Raw genomic sequence first — 17,624 nt, 5'->3', positions numbered from 1 at the left:
AGGTGTGAGCCACCTCACCTGACCCATGCCCTTTAATCTTGTTCTAATTAATGTGCACCTAGAAAAAGAAAAGCAAATATTCTTCTAGGTTTTCCATTATATTCTTTTCTTCCTTTCCTTTAATAAGCATCATGTTTATATATAAATGGCTTACATTTTTCCATGTCCATATAGGAGTCACACATGATGAAATACTTGATGACTTATTCCTTTTTAAACTAGGTGCACTGTGGGACACCTTTTATCTCAGTGCCTAAATTACCATTGCCATATAATAACAGCGCTCAAATTAAGAACTGTTTCCACTAAAATTCTATTTTTAAGAAGCAATATTCATTTGTTGCTCTACTAGGTCTCTTTTTCCATATAGTACACAACACTTGTGTGACAAAATGCATTCCCAGAGAAAACGATCACAAATGAAGACATTAAAATGTTTCTTTATGCAGCATCCTTTAATGACGCTGGACAATGATCATATCCTTTGCACAAAGTCACTGTGATCATTTCGAGGAAATGCATGTGGTCTCTTCAGAACTGACAGATCTTGGTCTGTCTGATTCATGTGCTCATTCCACAAGCATAGGCAACCGAGAAAATGGTCTTTCACCATTACTTGAAGAAATCAGAAGAACCAGGTTGAAAAGCCCCTTGGAAAATTATTTTTCATAAGTTTCCATGTTAAGTACATTATCTGTTGTCATGGCATCAAAAAGACACAAGAGAAAAAGTGTAGGTTCAGGGCCATACAAAATAACCCACAATGGAGATAGCATTCCACTGATAAGAGAAAATTATTAGAATTGGTCTGAGGTAGGAAATGGGAACTCTCAAACATCACTTTGTGGTTTCCCTGGCTTATTTGCAGCATCCAGTCAGCCACTTCATCTTGTCCCATGCATTTCAAATGTCAGGCTATTAAGATGAATTAATTAAAAGTCACATTTGAGAGAATATGATTTTTTCCCAAAGCCAGCTCTATCATAGATTAATTTTTCTAAAATTCTTCTACTCTAGTCATCACATGGAAAAAAAGGAAATTGTTGAGTGCTGTATAGAGTCTTCAGCTATATTGTTTTAATATTATTAATGTTCTCCAGTTGTAAAAGAAATGCAAATTTGCACGGCTCAGATTTTGCATTTAATCTGACTAAAGTTGATATTGTGAGAAAGTTTAACATCCATCTAAATAGGGTGTAATAATGAAAACCTGAGCTTCATTTCCTAATCAGTGATTTACCATATTTCTGAGAAAGATTATTAGCCCCAGAAAATTAATTGACAAAACAATGTTTTAAATCTTTGCATATTTGTATTGTCTCAATTGTAATTATTTATGGGTCTTGGTTTTCTTTTCTTGTGGACACAGTCAAAAAGGGAACTAGGAAAAACTGATAAGCATTATAACCACTCCTGCAATTGGCCTTTTGTAAAGTTGCTACTTTTATGAAACAATTGAGGAACACCAAAGATTATCCCCACAGCTTTAAGAACACTTTGAAATTTTCACTATGAAAAAGTTTGAGTTCTTAGTATCAATACTGCAATACCACAAATTAAATTTTAAACTAATAAATTTAATTCTAAATGTACAATTAAGGATTTAAGACATAAATATCAATAGACTTTTCTAATGTTCCACAGATTTTGCAGTTATTTAGAAATGAAAACTATATTTACCAAAGACTAAATAAAACACACAAAAATAGATTGGGTACTCTTTCAAAAAAGACTTTAAAACTTTAAAAAGTTTGATTTGTCAAAAAACAGCTCCTTTGACTCACTGCAGTTGAAATAGCATAGAAATAGTTGGATTGTTTCACCCACTAAGTTGTAAGGACAACAAAATACTAAAAAATACTTAAAGATTTGATCAATTATTTTAATCATCTTAAAGAGCTAATTCATTTAATGGAGAAATCCAATTTAGTTGACAGCAAATACTCCATTTTCTTGTCAATGAAGCAAAACTATGCAGATAGGATTTTATTCACTCAGAGCTGAATTCTCTCTTCTTTACTAGAATTTGCAAGCACACTGAATAAAAATGAACATTCGGTTTAAAAAAAGCCAAAGCTGAAATGATATAAAAGAATTCATCTTTTCATAAGTGACTTTTAATATTCAATATATATATTTAGAAACTTTCCGGGATCCACAGAATATATCTGAAACCTGCCATACTTGGACAAACCTCCAGAAAGCAGGTCACTTGCATTTTCATGCTTGTGGCCTCTCTTTTTTCTCGCTATTTCACTATTTCATCTGGACTGTGGCATGCGGCCATTGCCTGAGAAGGCACACCTGCCTGACAACTTGTTGGCTAGTGGTCCATAACCACCAGTCTGCTGTTCACTACGGCCGGAGATACCCGAATTTAAATGATTTAAGATTCACATTGACCTTTTTAAAAACATTTACTTCTCTCCAAATTCTGCAGTTATCTAGGGTCACTGTGATTCCTGAGGTCGAATTTATTACCCATGCCTTTTTAAAAAGACCTATATGGGGTCGGGGGCGGTGGCTCACACCTATAATCTCAGCACTTTGGGAGGCCGAGGCAGGCAGATCACGAGGCCAAGAGATTGATACCACCCTGGCCAACATGGCAAAACACCGTCTCTACTAAAAGTACAAAAAAAAATTAGCCACGCACGGTGGTGTGCGCCTGTAATCCCAGCTACTCGGGAGGTTGACGCAGGAGAATTGCTTGAACCCAGGAGGCAGAGGTTGCAGTGAGCCAAGATCGCGCCACTGCACTTCAGCCTGGCGACAGAGCAAGACTCCATCTCAAAAAAAAAAAAAAGAGACCTATCTGGAAACCTACTTCAAAACGTCTGTGAGGCAGTTCATGTGGACTAGGAAAAGGCCAACTTTTGGTAAGAAACCAATTACTGAGATTAGGCAGATAACCTCGTGGATCTTTTCTACCTGCTCAGCATCTAGAGAGCAGGCACAGTGGAGTGTGGGTGAGGCGTAGCAGGGAGTGGTCACCTCTTTGCAGAGGCGTTTTGCTGACAGAAAGGAAGCTCTAGCCACATTTCACCACACACTTTGCTCCACTGCATCTCTAGGTGCTGCCTTAAACTGGATGCACCAATCCCCATTTTACAGGAACTGGTGAAAGCACCCTGGGAATCAAGGCCTCTCTGACTCTTAAGCCTATGCTCATTCCTTACACCAAGATTGTCCAACCCCCAGCCCGTGGGCCACTGGCAGCCAAGGAGAGCTTTGAATGTGGCCCAACACAAATTCATAAACTTTCTCAAAACACTTTTGCAATTCTTTTTAGCTCATCAGCTATCGTTAGTGTTAGTGTATCTTATGTGTGGCCCAAGACAATTCTTCTTCCAGTGTGGCCCCCAGAAGCCAAAAGATTGGACAGCCCTGCTTTACACCAAGCTGCCACAACAACACACATTCTGGATGAAGCAAGTTACATTACCTTTTATGTACCAAAGAATTGTATACTTTATCCACTCCTGCTGTTCTCCTCCACTTCCTTCCCTCTAAAACAAAAACAAAAGAAACAACAGGGCAACCAGACATGGGCAAAACTTGTGGCACAGTGAGCAGTATAAGGTAATAGTGAAGGTAAACCCAAGAGATTAAGAGCCAGGTGTCCCTGGGTTTGAATTCTGGATGTGCCATACTTACCTATGAGAACGTTTGCACACTCTTAACCTAAGTTTTAATTACCGTAATTACCGCTTTGTTACAGAAAACTGAGTTTGCCCATGATGTTGAATTTTTGTGGGGAATGAATAACATACGGATGATAACATTATCATGACAGAACTTGCTTATTGAATAAGTGGAATTCCCTAAGAGCAAGAATTTTATTTTTTTAGTCAGGTTTTTGCTCTATTATCCAGGCTGGAGTACAGTGGCATGAATACTGCTCACTGGAGCCTCAACGTCATGGATTCAAGTGACTTCCCACCTCAGCCTCCTGTGTAGCTGGGACCACAGGTATGTGCCACCATGCCCGGCTAATTTTTAAAAAATTTCTTGTAGAGACAGAGTCTCACTATCTTGCCCAAGCTGATCTCAAACTCCTGAACTCAAGCGATCCTCCTGCCTTAGCCTCCCAAAGTGCTGGGATTACAGGCATGAGCCACTGCACCTGGGCAAGAGAAAGAACTTGTATACAGTGACTTCAGTTCTTTTGATAATGTCCCCAAAGAATTCCATGTGGACATGAATTACTATGTGCAAAGAAGTGCCGTGAAACCAATGGAAAAAGGTCATACGAAACTTCTTCCCAGCATCACCATAATGTTGATTCTTGCTTTGCTCAAGAGGGTTGTTTCAGAGTTTATAATGCTTGATGTGTTTGTGACCAGAAGAGATGAGACAGTGTATATTCTTGACATTAGCAAGAGCAATTACTTATAAATTAGTTTCACTTCCTGTCTAAATCTAGGGTAAGTATATATACTTTATTCATCACTTTTTAAATTATTCTCACTGATAACATGAATAGGAATCAGAGAAATAATTTAAAGTTGAAATTGGCAAGCTTTCCTTTTTAAAAGCAAAGTACTACTACTGTGAGCAAGGTGTTAGGCTAAAAAAATAGTTATTTTTTTATGTGATGGAATTTTATTGGCAATAAGTACCATCTCACTATGCAAAGTCACTTCCAGGTGCCTCATCTTATGCCAAAGGATGTTGGAGGGAATGTTTAAAATTATGTAGCCCAACCTGCAACCCATAGGAAAGATGCCCTCTAGGATGGTGGCCGACAGCTCCCATCCCATTTGTACATCTTCTGTGGAAATATGCTCTTGAGTTCCTCAGACAGCCCTTCCTTTTGTAGGAGATCAGCTCCTTTAATAGAACACTCTTCCCTATGTAGAGCAGAGATCTTCTTGCCAAAACACCTGAACACAGAGCCTCACTCTCACCCCTAAAGCAACACAAAGCATTGGATAGTAAGACTTCCTTCCACAGGATGATTTTCATCAAGTTAAAGAACCTTGCTGTGTCTTCTCTATCTCAGGGTAATCCTGTTTCCATTCATGCAGCACAGCTTCCAGCCTTTTCTTCAACCTGCTCCACCTTCTCTATCATGGCTACCAGGTTTGCCTTGTCTGGTAGCTCTAGTTCGACATCAAGGATATCTGATACCCACTTCATCTCATTCCTCAATCAATAAAAATACTAACTATGGCTGAGTGGATAAATGCCGAGTGAAGTAGAGAACAACAGAGACAACCAACCATAACAGAATACAAAGCTGAAAATCTAAGGTGCAGGACAAAGTTCACACCTTCTACAGTGGAATCTGGAGGCACATGGCTTCCCAATGCCTGAGAGATGACATAACACAAAACGTTTCCCAAGACCATGTCTACCCACAGGTTTACAGGAGATGGGGGATCACTACAATGGTTTCCCCCCTTGTCCTCTCAAAAAGGCTGTGAACCAAAGTGCTCAAGGCCTTTGGTTACGCACCTATCAGGATCCAGTCAATCTAAAATGTAGCACGTGTTAATCTCTAAATTAAAATAGAGACAAAATTTCCAGCCTTAGGAATGAAACATTTTACTCCAATTGAACTTATGTTTTCCATTTTTACTCTAGAGTTGTTCATTAATTTAGAGTCACCATTCTAGAGAAGCACAATAAATGTAGGTGCAATAAATCAGAGGATTTTACCATACAATACGCAAAGTCTGTTTATAAAAGTCTTGTAAATCAGTCTTCTATACAGAAAATTTATATGAGCTCTCAAGTGAGGACTATATTAATTTTATTGATGTTTCCCGTGGGTTTTAATGAATTGCTCCCATTTATTGGGCATCATCAAGCCCTAGGCAAGGTATTTTCATATGCTCAGGAGTCTCTTAATTTCTTCCCCCTAACCATTGGCATGAAAGAGGTATTCACATCCTTATTTTAAGTAACTTGTGCAATGTCATATGACTAACAAATGGTGAAATTGGGAGTTGAACCAGTCTATCCTCAATCATTCATTAAACTATTTTGCTATGCTTTCCTATTAGGGTTAAAATTAATTTCTATCTTTATAATTTTCTATTACACATATTAATATTTCTCAGGAAACCAAGAAGGAGCTAGCCATATTTACTTCAGTTGGTTATAGAAATTTGCCATTATATCTCAGGTCAACACATTCTGATAGAAAATAATTTATAGTAATACATACTATGTAATTGTTGCTGATTCCATATTTAAAGCCAATAATTATTTTGTATCATTCGAAAATGTTTTCTACTTCATTTAAGCATATTCAAGTTCACAATGTGTTTATTTTCAGAAATTCAGAAAGTAAATCATTGTTCCTGTTTACAATATAAACATGAAAATAAAGGTTCTTAGATGTACAGCAGCATGTACAAGACACAAACTCTCCTCCTCCCCAAGGCAGAGCAAAAAAGCAAAAAAAGAACCCATCACCTCTTCTTTTCCATCTGTTGCTACCATTAATTTTTCCTTAATATTCTTTCAATCACATACCCCCATTTGGATCTTAGATCAAAGACTACACATATTCTAAAGTTTATTCCATCATAAATCATTTGTTTCTGTAAACTCACATCCATCTTCCCACTTTTTCTGTTCTCTTTCCGTCTCACTGCCAAACTTAGTGAAGAGTGGTTTGGACTAGTCTTTATTTCCTATCTCCAGCTCATTCCTTAATCCATCACATTTTGACATCTCTTCCTACCATTCTATTAAAACTACTCTTGTAAGGTGACCAACACTTACTTGTCAAATTCAGTTACCTATTTCTAGGCTTCATCCCACATATCCTCTCTGCAATGTCAGACCCTGATTCTGTATCTTGCCTAAAATCCTCACCTAGGCTTTCAGATCATCACAGTCTCATGATTCCATCCTTCTCCTTCTCCCTGCTCTCTTTTTCTCTCTCTCAATCCCACACTCCGCACTCCCATCTCCTGTTCTCATTCTCACTGTCATTCCTTTTTCCTTCTCCGTCTCTTTCCCTTGTCCCTTTTCTGCCAAACCCTTCCCTTAACTGTTGCTTTTCCTCAGGATTTATCTTTGGCATTCTCTTCACATCACCCGTTTTGGTTAAGTCATCTAATCTCTGCCCATAGCTTCCAGATCAAATCGACAAGTGGAGAGTGGACTTCGCACTCAAGCTCCCTGCCCAAGTGGCATACCATTTACTGGACAGCTCCTGCTATCATTATCCGTTTTTTCACCAATCTCAACTTGTTCTTCCTCCTTTATTTCCTATCTCATTAAATGGGGCTTAATGCCTAGGTGATGGGTTGATGGATGCAGCAAACCACCATGGCACATGTCTAGCAATGTAACAAACCTGTATGTCCTGCACATGTACCCCAGAACTTAAAACTGAATTAAATTAAATTAAATTTAAAAAATGGCACCAACATATCTCCAGTTTCACACTTTACAAAGCTTGATTCATATTTTCCCTCTAAATAAAATTGGTTACTAAATACTGTAAATGTGAACTCACAAAGGCTTCCTGAATCTGGCCTTTCTTCTCCACTTCCATGGCCACTGTAGTCATTTAGAATTTTCTGTCCAACATCATCGCCACTAGCCACATGGAGCTATTTAAACTTGGACTAATTACAATTAAATAAAATTAAAATTTTAGCTCCTCATTTACCCAGCCACATTTCAAGTGCTCACTAACCACATGTGGCCAGTGGCTACCGTATTGGACAGGGCAGAAAATAAAGCATTTCCATCATCACATGAAGTTCTTCTGAAGAGTACTGATTTAGAAGACCATCCTATTACTCCTAAGAAAGGCAGCAACTTTTGAATTGATCTCTGTGCCATCACTTCATCGTATCCCAACATATTGCTCTCTCACTACACATGCACAGAGGAAACACCACATGAGGACTTGGTAATAAGGTGGCCATCTGAAAGCCAGGAAGAGAGCCCTCCCCAGACACCAAATTTGTCTGCACTTTCATCATGAACTTGAAGCCTCCAGATCTGTGAGAAAATATGTATCTGTGGTTTAAACAATCCAGTATGTGGTATTTTCTCACATCAGCCCAACCAGACTAAAAGACTCTGCCATATTGAAATTATGAATTCATAGAAATTATGGCCAATCTCCAAAGTTTATTTCCCTCCCACCAAAACCTTAAACACATCCTTTCTCTACTCAGCTCTAAACGTGAAATCAGAAACCTAAGTGTTCTTCTGATCTTCACATTATTCATTCATATTCAGGTTACCTAAGCCTTTGACATGATAAACCTGGCCATCCATCCTAGTTGCCCAGGACTCTCACATTTCTGTCTTCTTTGCTTGCTATATCATCTGAAAAATGTTTTTAATGATAAATTAAAACTAAATAGAGGTAGTAAATATGGCAAAATTCGTAATAATTGTAAAATGTCTGAGACAGTTAAATGTGGGTTTATTATAATAATGTCTTAATTCTTTGGGATGTTTGTAAATATTTCTAATCAAAAGGAAAAAGAAAACATTTACAGTGATGAAGTGACCCTAATATTTAAATTACCCATCTTGGCCGGGTGCAGTGGCTCGGGCCTGTAATCCCAGCACTTTGGAAAGACAAGGTGGGAGCATCACCTGAGGTGGAGAGTTCAAGTCCTGGCCAACATTTGGAAACCCCATCTCTATTACAAACACAAAACATTAGCCATTTGTGGTGGGGCACACCTGTAATCCCAGCTACTCAGTGGGCTGAGGCGTAAAAATCACTTGAACTGGGAGACAGAGGTTGCAGTGAGCTGAGATTGCGCCAATGCACTCCAGCCTGGGCAACAGAGTGAGACACTGTCTCAAAATAAATAAATAAATAAATAAATAACCTATCTGTTTGACCTTGGGATAGTTAACTTTACGTCCTCACATTCCCCATCTGTAAAATTTATAATAATACTGACCTCATAAAGTTGATGTGATGATTAAACAAATTAGAATAGTTTCTGATATCTAATAAATTCTGAAGCTTGTTACCTGCTATTAAAGATTGCTCTAGGGCTTAAATTTCTGGGTGATTTAAGTCATTTTCTGTAAGAGTTAATACTTAGTAATGATCGTCTATTTAACATCTTAGTTCAGTTTTCTATTCAAATAAACAAAGTCAGTGACAGCTCCATAAGAAAGAGATCAATCTTTTTTGATGAAGGTGAAGGTACAGAGAAGAAAAGAAACAATTCTGAACTTCGAGTTTCCCATGGTACACAGGCTCTGGAAATGCAGCTAACAAATGGCAGGAGAGGACCCAGCGATGGAAAGAAGGCACATTGACAAGGAGGAAAGGAAAACTGAGAGGTGAAGAGGCTAAGTCAGCAATTTTTTAATGTTGATAGAACTCATTTTCCTTCTTGTGCAAAATGAAGCAGCTGACATACAAAATCCCCATGTATTTCCAAAGAAATGATTATTGCATTCACCCACCACACATGTTCTACTGCTAAGATCAATAACGGTATCTAAACAGGTATTACACATCTATCTTTTGCAGGATCTTTAACCATCTGCGATAGCTTCTATAAATTTTGTTTGTAAATGACTCAACGTAGAAAGAAAACTTCAAGTGGGGAAAATCAACTACCATATTTTAACACCTTAAAAGTCCAAGAATTTTAAAAAACTACCCAAGAATTAAATATTTTCATGCATTCCAGTACAATACATCTGTAAGTCATTAACAATTTGTTGACAAGAAAGAAGTCATGTTAACCATCTCTCACTTCCAGTATTAAAGAATCAGAGTAGGCCGGGTGCGGTGGCTCACGCCTGTAATCCCAGCAATTTAGAAGGCCGAGGCGGGTGGATCATTTGAGGTCAGCAGTTCGAGACCAGCCTGGCCAACATGGTGAAACACCATCTCTACTAAAAATACAAAAATTAGCTGGGCATGGTGGCAGGCTATAATCGCAGCTACTGTAATCCCACCTACTCAGGAGGCTGAGGCAGGAGAATCACTTGAACTCAGGAGGAGGAGGTTGCAGTGAGCTGAGATCGCACCACTGCACTCCAGCCTGGACGACAGAGCAAAACTCCAACTCAAAAAAAAAAAAAAAAAGAATCAGAGTAAATTAGAGCATTACATTGAAGAAATTCCACTATGTAGATTACAATGATGCTTGATTTCTTATTAGATAAAATTTAAATTTAACTTTATATAGTATCTCATGAATTAAACTTTAAAAATAAAAAAGATGACTGATATTACAACCTTGGCTAAAATATAGAAAATCCACAGTCGCCTAATACAACCTTAAACAGTCAAAACTCTGGCCCTCCACACATCCATCTCCTCTCCATGATCCCTTCTGGCACATTCCCTAACTCTGAGACCCAGTTAGTTCACTTCTCATGCGCTTTCTCAGCCTCATCAGTAGAAATTTGTTCCCTGCCCTTGGGCTATGTCTTACTGCCATTACCACTTTTTAAAAATATCTGAGTTATACTTTCATCAGTTGAGCAAATGGGATTATTATGTACTACTGAGACATAGGGGCTGAAAGGTCATTCTGTATCAATTGTCACTGTGAACCAGAATGGTGGTTCCCAACCTTGGCTGCACATCAGAATCACCAGGGAGACTTTGACAGAGCCCAGACCCATGACACCAACAGGACGATAAAATCAGAATCTCTTAGGGTTGGGATGCCCTGGCCTTAGTGTCCTCAAAGATTTCCAGGATGTTCCACTGTGACCCCAAAGACCACTAATCTAGAGTATATGTTAACTGAAAAAATATATTTGCAATGTAGATCAATATAAACAACAAAATATTTGGTGCTTAGTCATTGTGAATCAACACAGTGGATAAAGATTTTAAAAGAAACTGAGAAATAAAATTAAAGCAATAGTTCACATCATTCAAATCAAAATAGTCTTTTGTTTGAAACAGTTATCCATAAATTTGTTCTCGCACATTAAATCTGGTAAAAATATATGTTAATGAATTATGATTTACATGTGGAGGAGAATGAGAATGAGAGCATTGCTTGATTTCCTTTGTTAATACTTTAATTCATCGTGTATATGCGGACACTAACTTCATCTAATAAAAGAGGTTAAAAACAATATATAACAGCAATTATTTAAACTTTGTGATCATACCTATGTAGCCACTAGTTTGACCCAGTTACAAGTTCAAACTAAAAATATGTATTCCATGGTCTGTGAGAAAACAAGTATCTAATAATAAGATATAATGTTGGATATCTTTCTATAAAAATAAAACACAAATAATAAATCAATAGTTGTACACTCAGCAAGAAGATAAAAAACATAAACCACAAACTAAAGTGATTATGATATTCTCTTCAATCTCATAAATAGCTTTACTAATGGTTAAAGAAATAAAAATACGTATAACTATCATGTATCAATAAAAAAAATTTTTAAGTAGTCATCTGCATGGTCAGACTGATCTTGTAGAGAAGCAATTCCACTATGAAAATTATTTGTAAATACAGTGGTAGAATATTAAAAGGTTCTATTCATAGATGTGTACTCCACACTTCTGAACAGTGACATGATATTACAATAGCATTTAGTCAAGAGCAAAATATTTTTGGTTCAAAATTTAAGTGAAAAATAATTGTAAGATACTTGATTTCTTCTTAAAAAACTATTTCTTGGCCAGGCGCTGTGGCTCACTCCTATAATCCCAGCACTTTGGGAGGCCAAGGCGGGCGGATCACGAGGTCAGGAGATCGAGACCATCCTGGCTAACATGATGAAACACCATCTCTACAAAAAATACAAAAAATTAGCCAGGCTTGGTGGCGCACACCTGTAGTCCCAGCTACACGGGAGGCTGAAGCAGGAGAATCGCTTGAACCCGGGAGGTGGAAGTTGCATGAGCCGAGATTGCGCCACTGCACTCCAGCCTGGGCGACAGAGTGAGAACTATTTCTTTATGAATCTTCAGTGTGTAACACTAAAATACATAAGAATTTAAGAAATGCATTTTTTTCTTTTCAAATTGTACATTATGTAAACCAAACTTTATGTTCTCAAACTAGTTGGATAATGTTTGTGGGTGATGCAAATGACAGAGCCCTGCTATACATACCTAATACTTGCAAGGTATCCTTTTGGTCAGTGTCTGTTAAATAAAAATAAGCAATATAATCTGCTTTAATATAAGATTGTAAAAATAAAAATGTGAGCATTCATACATTCTTGAGAGAACAAAAATTACAATTTATACTGAGAGAACTAAAGTACAGATGGTACAATGGTTTATTTTGCAATCTAATCTCAAACCCACTTACACTGACCAACTGTTTGAGGGAATAGTAACTAAATAAAGCTATAAATAACTATAGAAGTTTGTAAAATAAAAGTTTATATCCCATAAATTCCTCACTTTTATATTCATTTGCAAGAATTCTCAGGAACTAAAGAATGGCATGTATAAGACAAAATATGTATTTAAGAAAAATCAAGCATGTTTATAATAAATATTTGTACTTTGTAACTTAGAATATTTCATTTTTTTATATTGTCAAACAACTTAAAAATTTTGGTAGCTTTGTCAGTTTTTTATTATGCATCAAAAACATTGTTTTAAATAATACTGTAAACTACAGGGGAAAATTACTGCTGTAGTATTTACTACTCAATTTATGTAATGTAGCAAAATGCTATAGTATTAATGATATTGTCAACATCTCGTGTTCTTTATTTATCCATAAATAATTTCCCAGATAAATGCATATATTTACATTTATCAGAATATTTAAAATTATTGAGTGCACATTTTTTCTATGATACACTGCAATACAGAAGTACATCCAATCTATATTTGACCAGCAATTACTATAAGTTTGAGACACTATAATTTTATTAGATCAATTCTAAGGGGTTTCTTTTGAACAATTGGTTAAAAAGCCTTTTAAACAATTTAAATCAAAATGAAATTTAATTTATTCTTATTTTATATGAAATGTAGCAATTTTGAATGAGGGCAGAATATATAACTGGAAAGTAATAATTCATCCTAACTCTAAAATTTAAAAATCACTGCATTACTCATTTAATTATAAATGAGTATAATAAAGTTAATATAGTTTTTCTAAAATATGTATCCCAAAAATTTGTGGTGCTAACATGATTTCATGTATTATTTTCTCTACAATCTTAATAAATATATTTATAAATTATACATTAAAATTAATTTTTAATGAAAATATTACCAATTACAGAAATATAATACATTTACTTTTAATGTAGCCTATGACTTTGCAGATGCCTTCAGAAAGGAAAAATTTTGCATAGAACTTCTATCTTGAACAAGGCTCCTAATGATAGTCATTTCATAGGCATAAGTCCATCTGAAATAAGTAAAAGTGTTCAGAAAGAAACTCAGGCACATCTTTCAAGGATAAAAAACATTTTAAGTAACGCGGCATAGTTTATATGTGAATGTGTTTGTGGCTTTTTCAGAATCAAAGAGAAATTATATGTTAAACTAAGAAACTATGCTTCTACTACCTTTCTACATATAATCGATTGATTTGTGAGTCTTAAACCAAGAACACCACACTTCAAATTTGCAACTGTAATTTTCGACAACAGCTATTATGGAATAAATATTTCAAGTTTACAAGAAACCACAACAAAAAAATACCCCACAACCAATAAATGTCTGCAAGACATAACATGCAATTAATTCTCCGTTGCGGTGATAAGAAATCAAGTGTCTGCATTTACTTATCAATGTGAAGACTAAGTTTTTAAAGAAATTAAGGTTTTCATAATGTGCTTTTTTGTGCCTACAGTTAACTTCTACTTTACACAAAAATATAATCCAGAAGTAGGCAATAACGTTATAAATGAGTTAACTTACACTATACTTTATCGCTATGATTATGTAAATGATGTAAATATACAGTTGAGAGGTAATTTAGGTTAAGGGGAAAGAAAACTTTTTAATATATTTACTTCAAACATTTAAACTAAGATGTATTTGGCATGCTTATTTGAAAATATGCTGCAGTCTATTGTCAGTACAGACTGTCTTTTAAATACTGAGTTATACAAATGAAAATTATCAGAAATTAGGGTTTACACGCAGAGAAGGAGGCAAATATAATTATTACAGGGTACCACTCTTATACACAACTAAACTGAAACCTCTGCAATCCTTTTATTATTAGTAGAATTAGCAGACATAGAGTTTCCTTTTCTTTACAATTTCAATGCAACATATCTTGTCAAAATAAATAACTAAGCAATAATTGCAGTAGTTATTCATTATTAATTTCTACCATCAAAGTTTTATTCCCAGGCCTAAGTTAAAGTGATACGGTTAAAAAACCAGATAAAAAAGTTTAAGATACACTTGTCTAGTGAAGTATCACTCTAAATTAATGTTGTAAATTCAGACTTACTAATTTCAGAGAGCTGTGCTTCTGGTCTTAAAAAATGAGAATAAGGCAAGGTCAGTTTGAGTTTAATTTAATTGTCAAAAGCACAACTAATCCACCCGAAGTAAAATATGGCCCTTCAACTGTGTTCATTTAAAATAGGCATCCCTTAGTCCAGTTCTTTTATCAAAAAAATCACAAAATTATTTGATCTATACCACCCTTGACTTCATTTTCCCAGCAGAATGCAAGTGAGACAGAGGGACAGTTGTTCTGTTTGTATACGGGATTGCGAAAGTAGGAGAGAGAAAGAGAGAGAATGTGGTGTATTATTTCCCTTGAAAAGCAGTACCAGTTTATTGTGTTGTGTAAGAAATTACCCTTGGAACAAAACATTAAGGCTTATAGAGATACTGTCATTACATCTTCCCTACTAAAGGTCACTGCAGTATCTTCATCTTCAATACAGCTCTTGGGTAAATCTCATTTCAGCACCACGGACAGAGACACTTCTATTAAAACCTGTGCCTATTGTTGCATTTGCATCGACCAATTCTTAAGAAACTTGCACAGGCTTCCCATTTGCCCATTAGTAAGGGTTATATTCTGTATTACACTGAACAGGGAGAGCTTAAATATAATACAGACTATTAAATATTTCATAAAATTTAACTACAGCATCAACGTTTTACTATTTAATACTTCTGGAAAGCATACTAAAAATCAAGCTAATTATATAGTGTGTCTGATAAATAGCCTATTGCTAATCAATCACTAGACACGTAATTACAACTGTTCGTTCATAGTGAGTCCCAGATCAATAATTATACAAATGTCCAAGAGGAAACAGGAAACTTAAAAAAAGTAAATATCCTCAGGTAGGCCCCCAGACTTTCTGAACAACCAGAACTACCCCTGTAAAAACAGGTAATTTTTTTTTTAACTACCGAAACAACTACAACCACTTTCTCTTGCTCAACCAACTTAATGATGTCACTATGAGAGCGTTCCTGTGTACAGATCTATATTGCAAACCACACATGCCTGTCTCGAACTCTTCTGACTTTACCTGAGAGCATCAGTGTGCAGTCTCATTGCTATCTTCCTGACAAGACTTTTTCAACTTCCTTTTCTTAAAAGATGTAACAGAGTTTGAGCCAACTGCATGAATGTAAGAAACAGTTAAAGTGCCAGCTTGATTATCTCAGATAACCGGGGACTTCCCTGATCTTCCAAGGACTCCCAGAAGAAGGCATCAGTCAGTCCACCAGCAGTCCACCAGGTATTCTCATCTCAAACAGCAAGCCAAGCTCTTAATATCCGCAGAAAACACAAAGTAACAAAACCAGAGCCAAAAAATAATAATAATAAAGTTGAGAAGACACCTCAACCAAGCAAACACAGATAGGAAAGTGCAGGAAAGGGGGAAACCCCCGAGGGTTCCTACCTTACAGTCTTCAGGACAGGATTTCACCGAGTACTCCTCCGACTGTAAGTATTTGTGGAGCACGCTTTCAAACTCTTCGTATTTCTCCTGAGCATGGTGGTCGTAGTCCTGATAAGCCTCGACGCACTGCCTGCAAGTGGTCATCTCGCCGCCTTCCTTGAGCACCACATCCAGACTGCAGTTCAAAGTGTTGGGACTGGACAACCCCGAGAACAACTCCCAAAGTGTGTAGGAATTACAAAACGAAAGGTAAAAATCCGACAAGTTCCAGAGCGGAGTGGGATGCTTGCTCCTCACCTCCTGCCCGTCTCCCCCGGCCGCCCCCCGACTCCAGTTCCTGGCGCACACCGCGTCCGCATTCTCCACCGTGAAGCACTGGCCCGAGGACGCGCCCTGGGGGTAACAAGTCTCCAGGCGCCACACGGGCTTGGCAGAGTTTCCTAGAAAAAGAGCCTTGCCCCGGTCGTCTTTGCCTCGGTTGCCCTTGCCGCCGCCGCCGCCGCCGCCGTCTCCCGGGGAGGGGGGCAGGGTGGGGGACGAGGAGGCGGAGAGGAGTCTGTGTGCCTGGGCGGCGGGCGAGGACTCCCCCATGCTCGCCAGGAGCGCGGGCCAGGAGGGCTCCTGCTGCCGCCGCTGCTGCTGCTGCTGCTGCCGCTGCCTCTGCTGCTGCTGCTGCTGCTGCCGCTGCTGCTGCTGGTGCTCCTTGTCCCGGGCCCGGGTCAGCTTGGCCTCGGCGCAGAACCACAAGTGATCAGAGAGCAGGACTGTGAAAAACAAGAGAGATGCCAGAGACAGTCGCCATTTCTGAGCCCTCTCGGAATCGATGAACGGTTTCTCGTTCTCTCGGGGTGCTGCCAACCAGATTTTTAAGCCGTCGTCATACTGCCGACACATCCAAGCACCCCTGGTCATATTTTGGGAACGCACAGCCCTGGCCGACTCCACCGTGAGGGCGCCTGTGCCGGTGTCACCACAATATGCATTGACTTAAAGGGTTTAATTTCCTTATCCCCTCCTCCCGTTTCTTCTCTCTCCTCTCTCTCTCTCTTTCTCTCTCTCCCCCCTCCTCTCTTTCTCTCTCCCTCTCTCTCTCCCTCTCTTTTATCTCTCTCTGTCTCTTTTGCCTACATAAATATTACCAGGCTTTGAAGGAAGGTCTGACTTGCTTCCGACCTAATCATCAGCCGACCCCATCCTCTGTAGAGTGGGAAACAATAATGGAGAGAGAGAGAGAGAGAGAGACGGAGGAGGCTGGTGCTGGTGGCCGGTGGCGAGGCTGGGTGCAGGGGGCGATGGTGGAGGTGACGGGGTGGCTGGCGCGGCTCCGGTCACCCAGGCATTGTCAGCGCGCGGGTCCCCATGGCCCCGCGGAGCCCAGCCCGCTCTCCCCTGCCAGGGGCATGCCGCGCCTCCGCTGCCCACTGACGGCGCCCGGAGCGCCTCCCCTCCTCCTCCTCCTCCTCCTCTTCTTCTCCTCCTCTTCCTCCTCCTTCCTTTCCTTCTCCTTCTTCTTCTCCTCCGCCTCCCGCTCCTGCTCCGCGCTGGCTCTCCCAGAGTCCGGAGCCTCGGCTGCCTCCGGCGGGGCGCTCCCTCCCCCCCACCCCCCACCCCGCGCTCTAAGTGCTGCCGCCGCCGCCGCTGCCGCAGGGCCGCCCGCGGGCGCCGCCGCCGGGGCTCCGACTGCTGACGCCGCCTCCCGCGGAGCTCCGGGCCGAATCGCCTGGGCTGGGCCTCCCGAGAGCCACAGTCATCTTCAGTCCCGGGGCTAAGTTGCCGCCATCTTCGTCCTGGAGAAACACTTTTTTGGGGGGAGCGCTGGCTTT

The 17,624-nt window shown here is 39.0% G+C and overlaps 1 protein-coding gene across 2 annotated transcripts in view; it reads right to left on the bottom strand.

Annotated features, from left to right (window-relative positions):
- NALF1 (NALCN channel auxiliary factor 1) overlaps positions 1-17,390 on the bottom strand; it is a 713,496-nt gene extending 696,106 nt beyond the window's left edge. Inside the window, exon 1 of one of the 2 annotated variants that reach the window (XM_063618644.1) lies at positions 15,802-17,390. In XM_063618644.1, the coding sequence (XP_063474714.1) occupies positions 15,802-16,713 (912 nt within the window). In that variant the 5' untranslated portion in view covers positions 16,714-17,390. The remainder of the gene's footprint in view (positions 1-15,801) is intronic. The other variant, XM_055244081.2, reaches the window with a different exon arrangement.
- Positions 17,391-17,624: the final 234 nt, after the last annotated feature.

This window comes from Symphalangus syndactylus, chromosome 15 (genome assembly GCF_028878055.3).
Source record: "Symphalangus syndactylus isolate Jambi chromosome 15, NHGRI_mSymSyn1-v2.1_pri, whole genome shotgun sequence".
Lineage (NCBI taxonomy): Eukaryota > Metazoa > Chordata > Mammalia > Primates > Hylobatidae > Symphalangus > Symphalangus syndactylus.
This window is presented reverse-complemented; position numbering and strand designations above follow the sequence as displayed.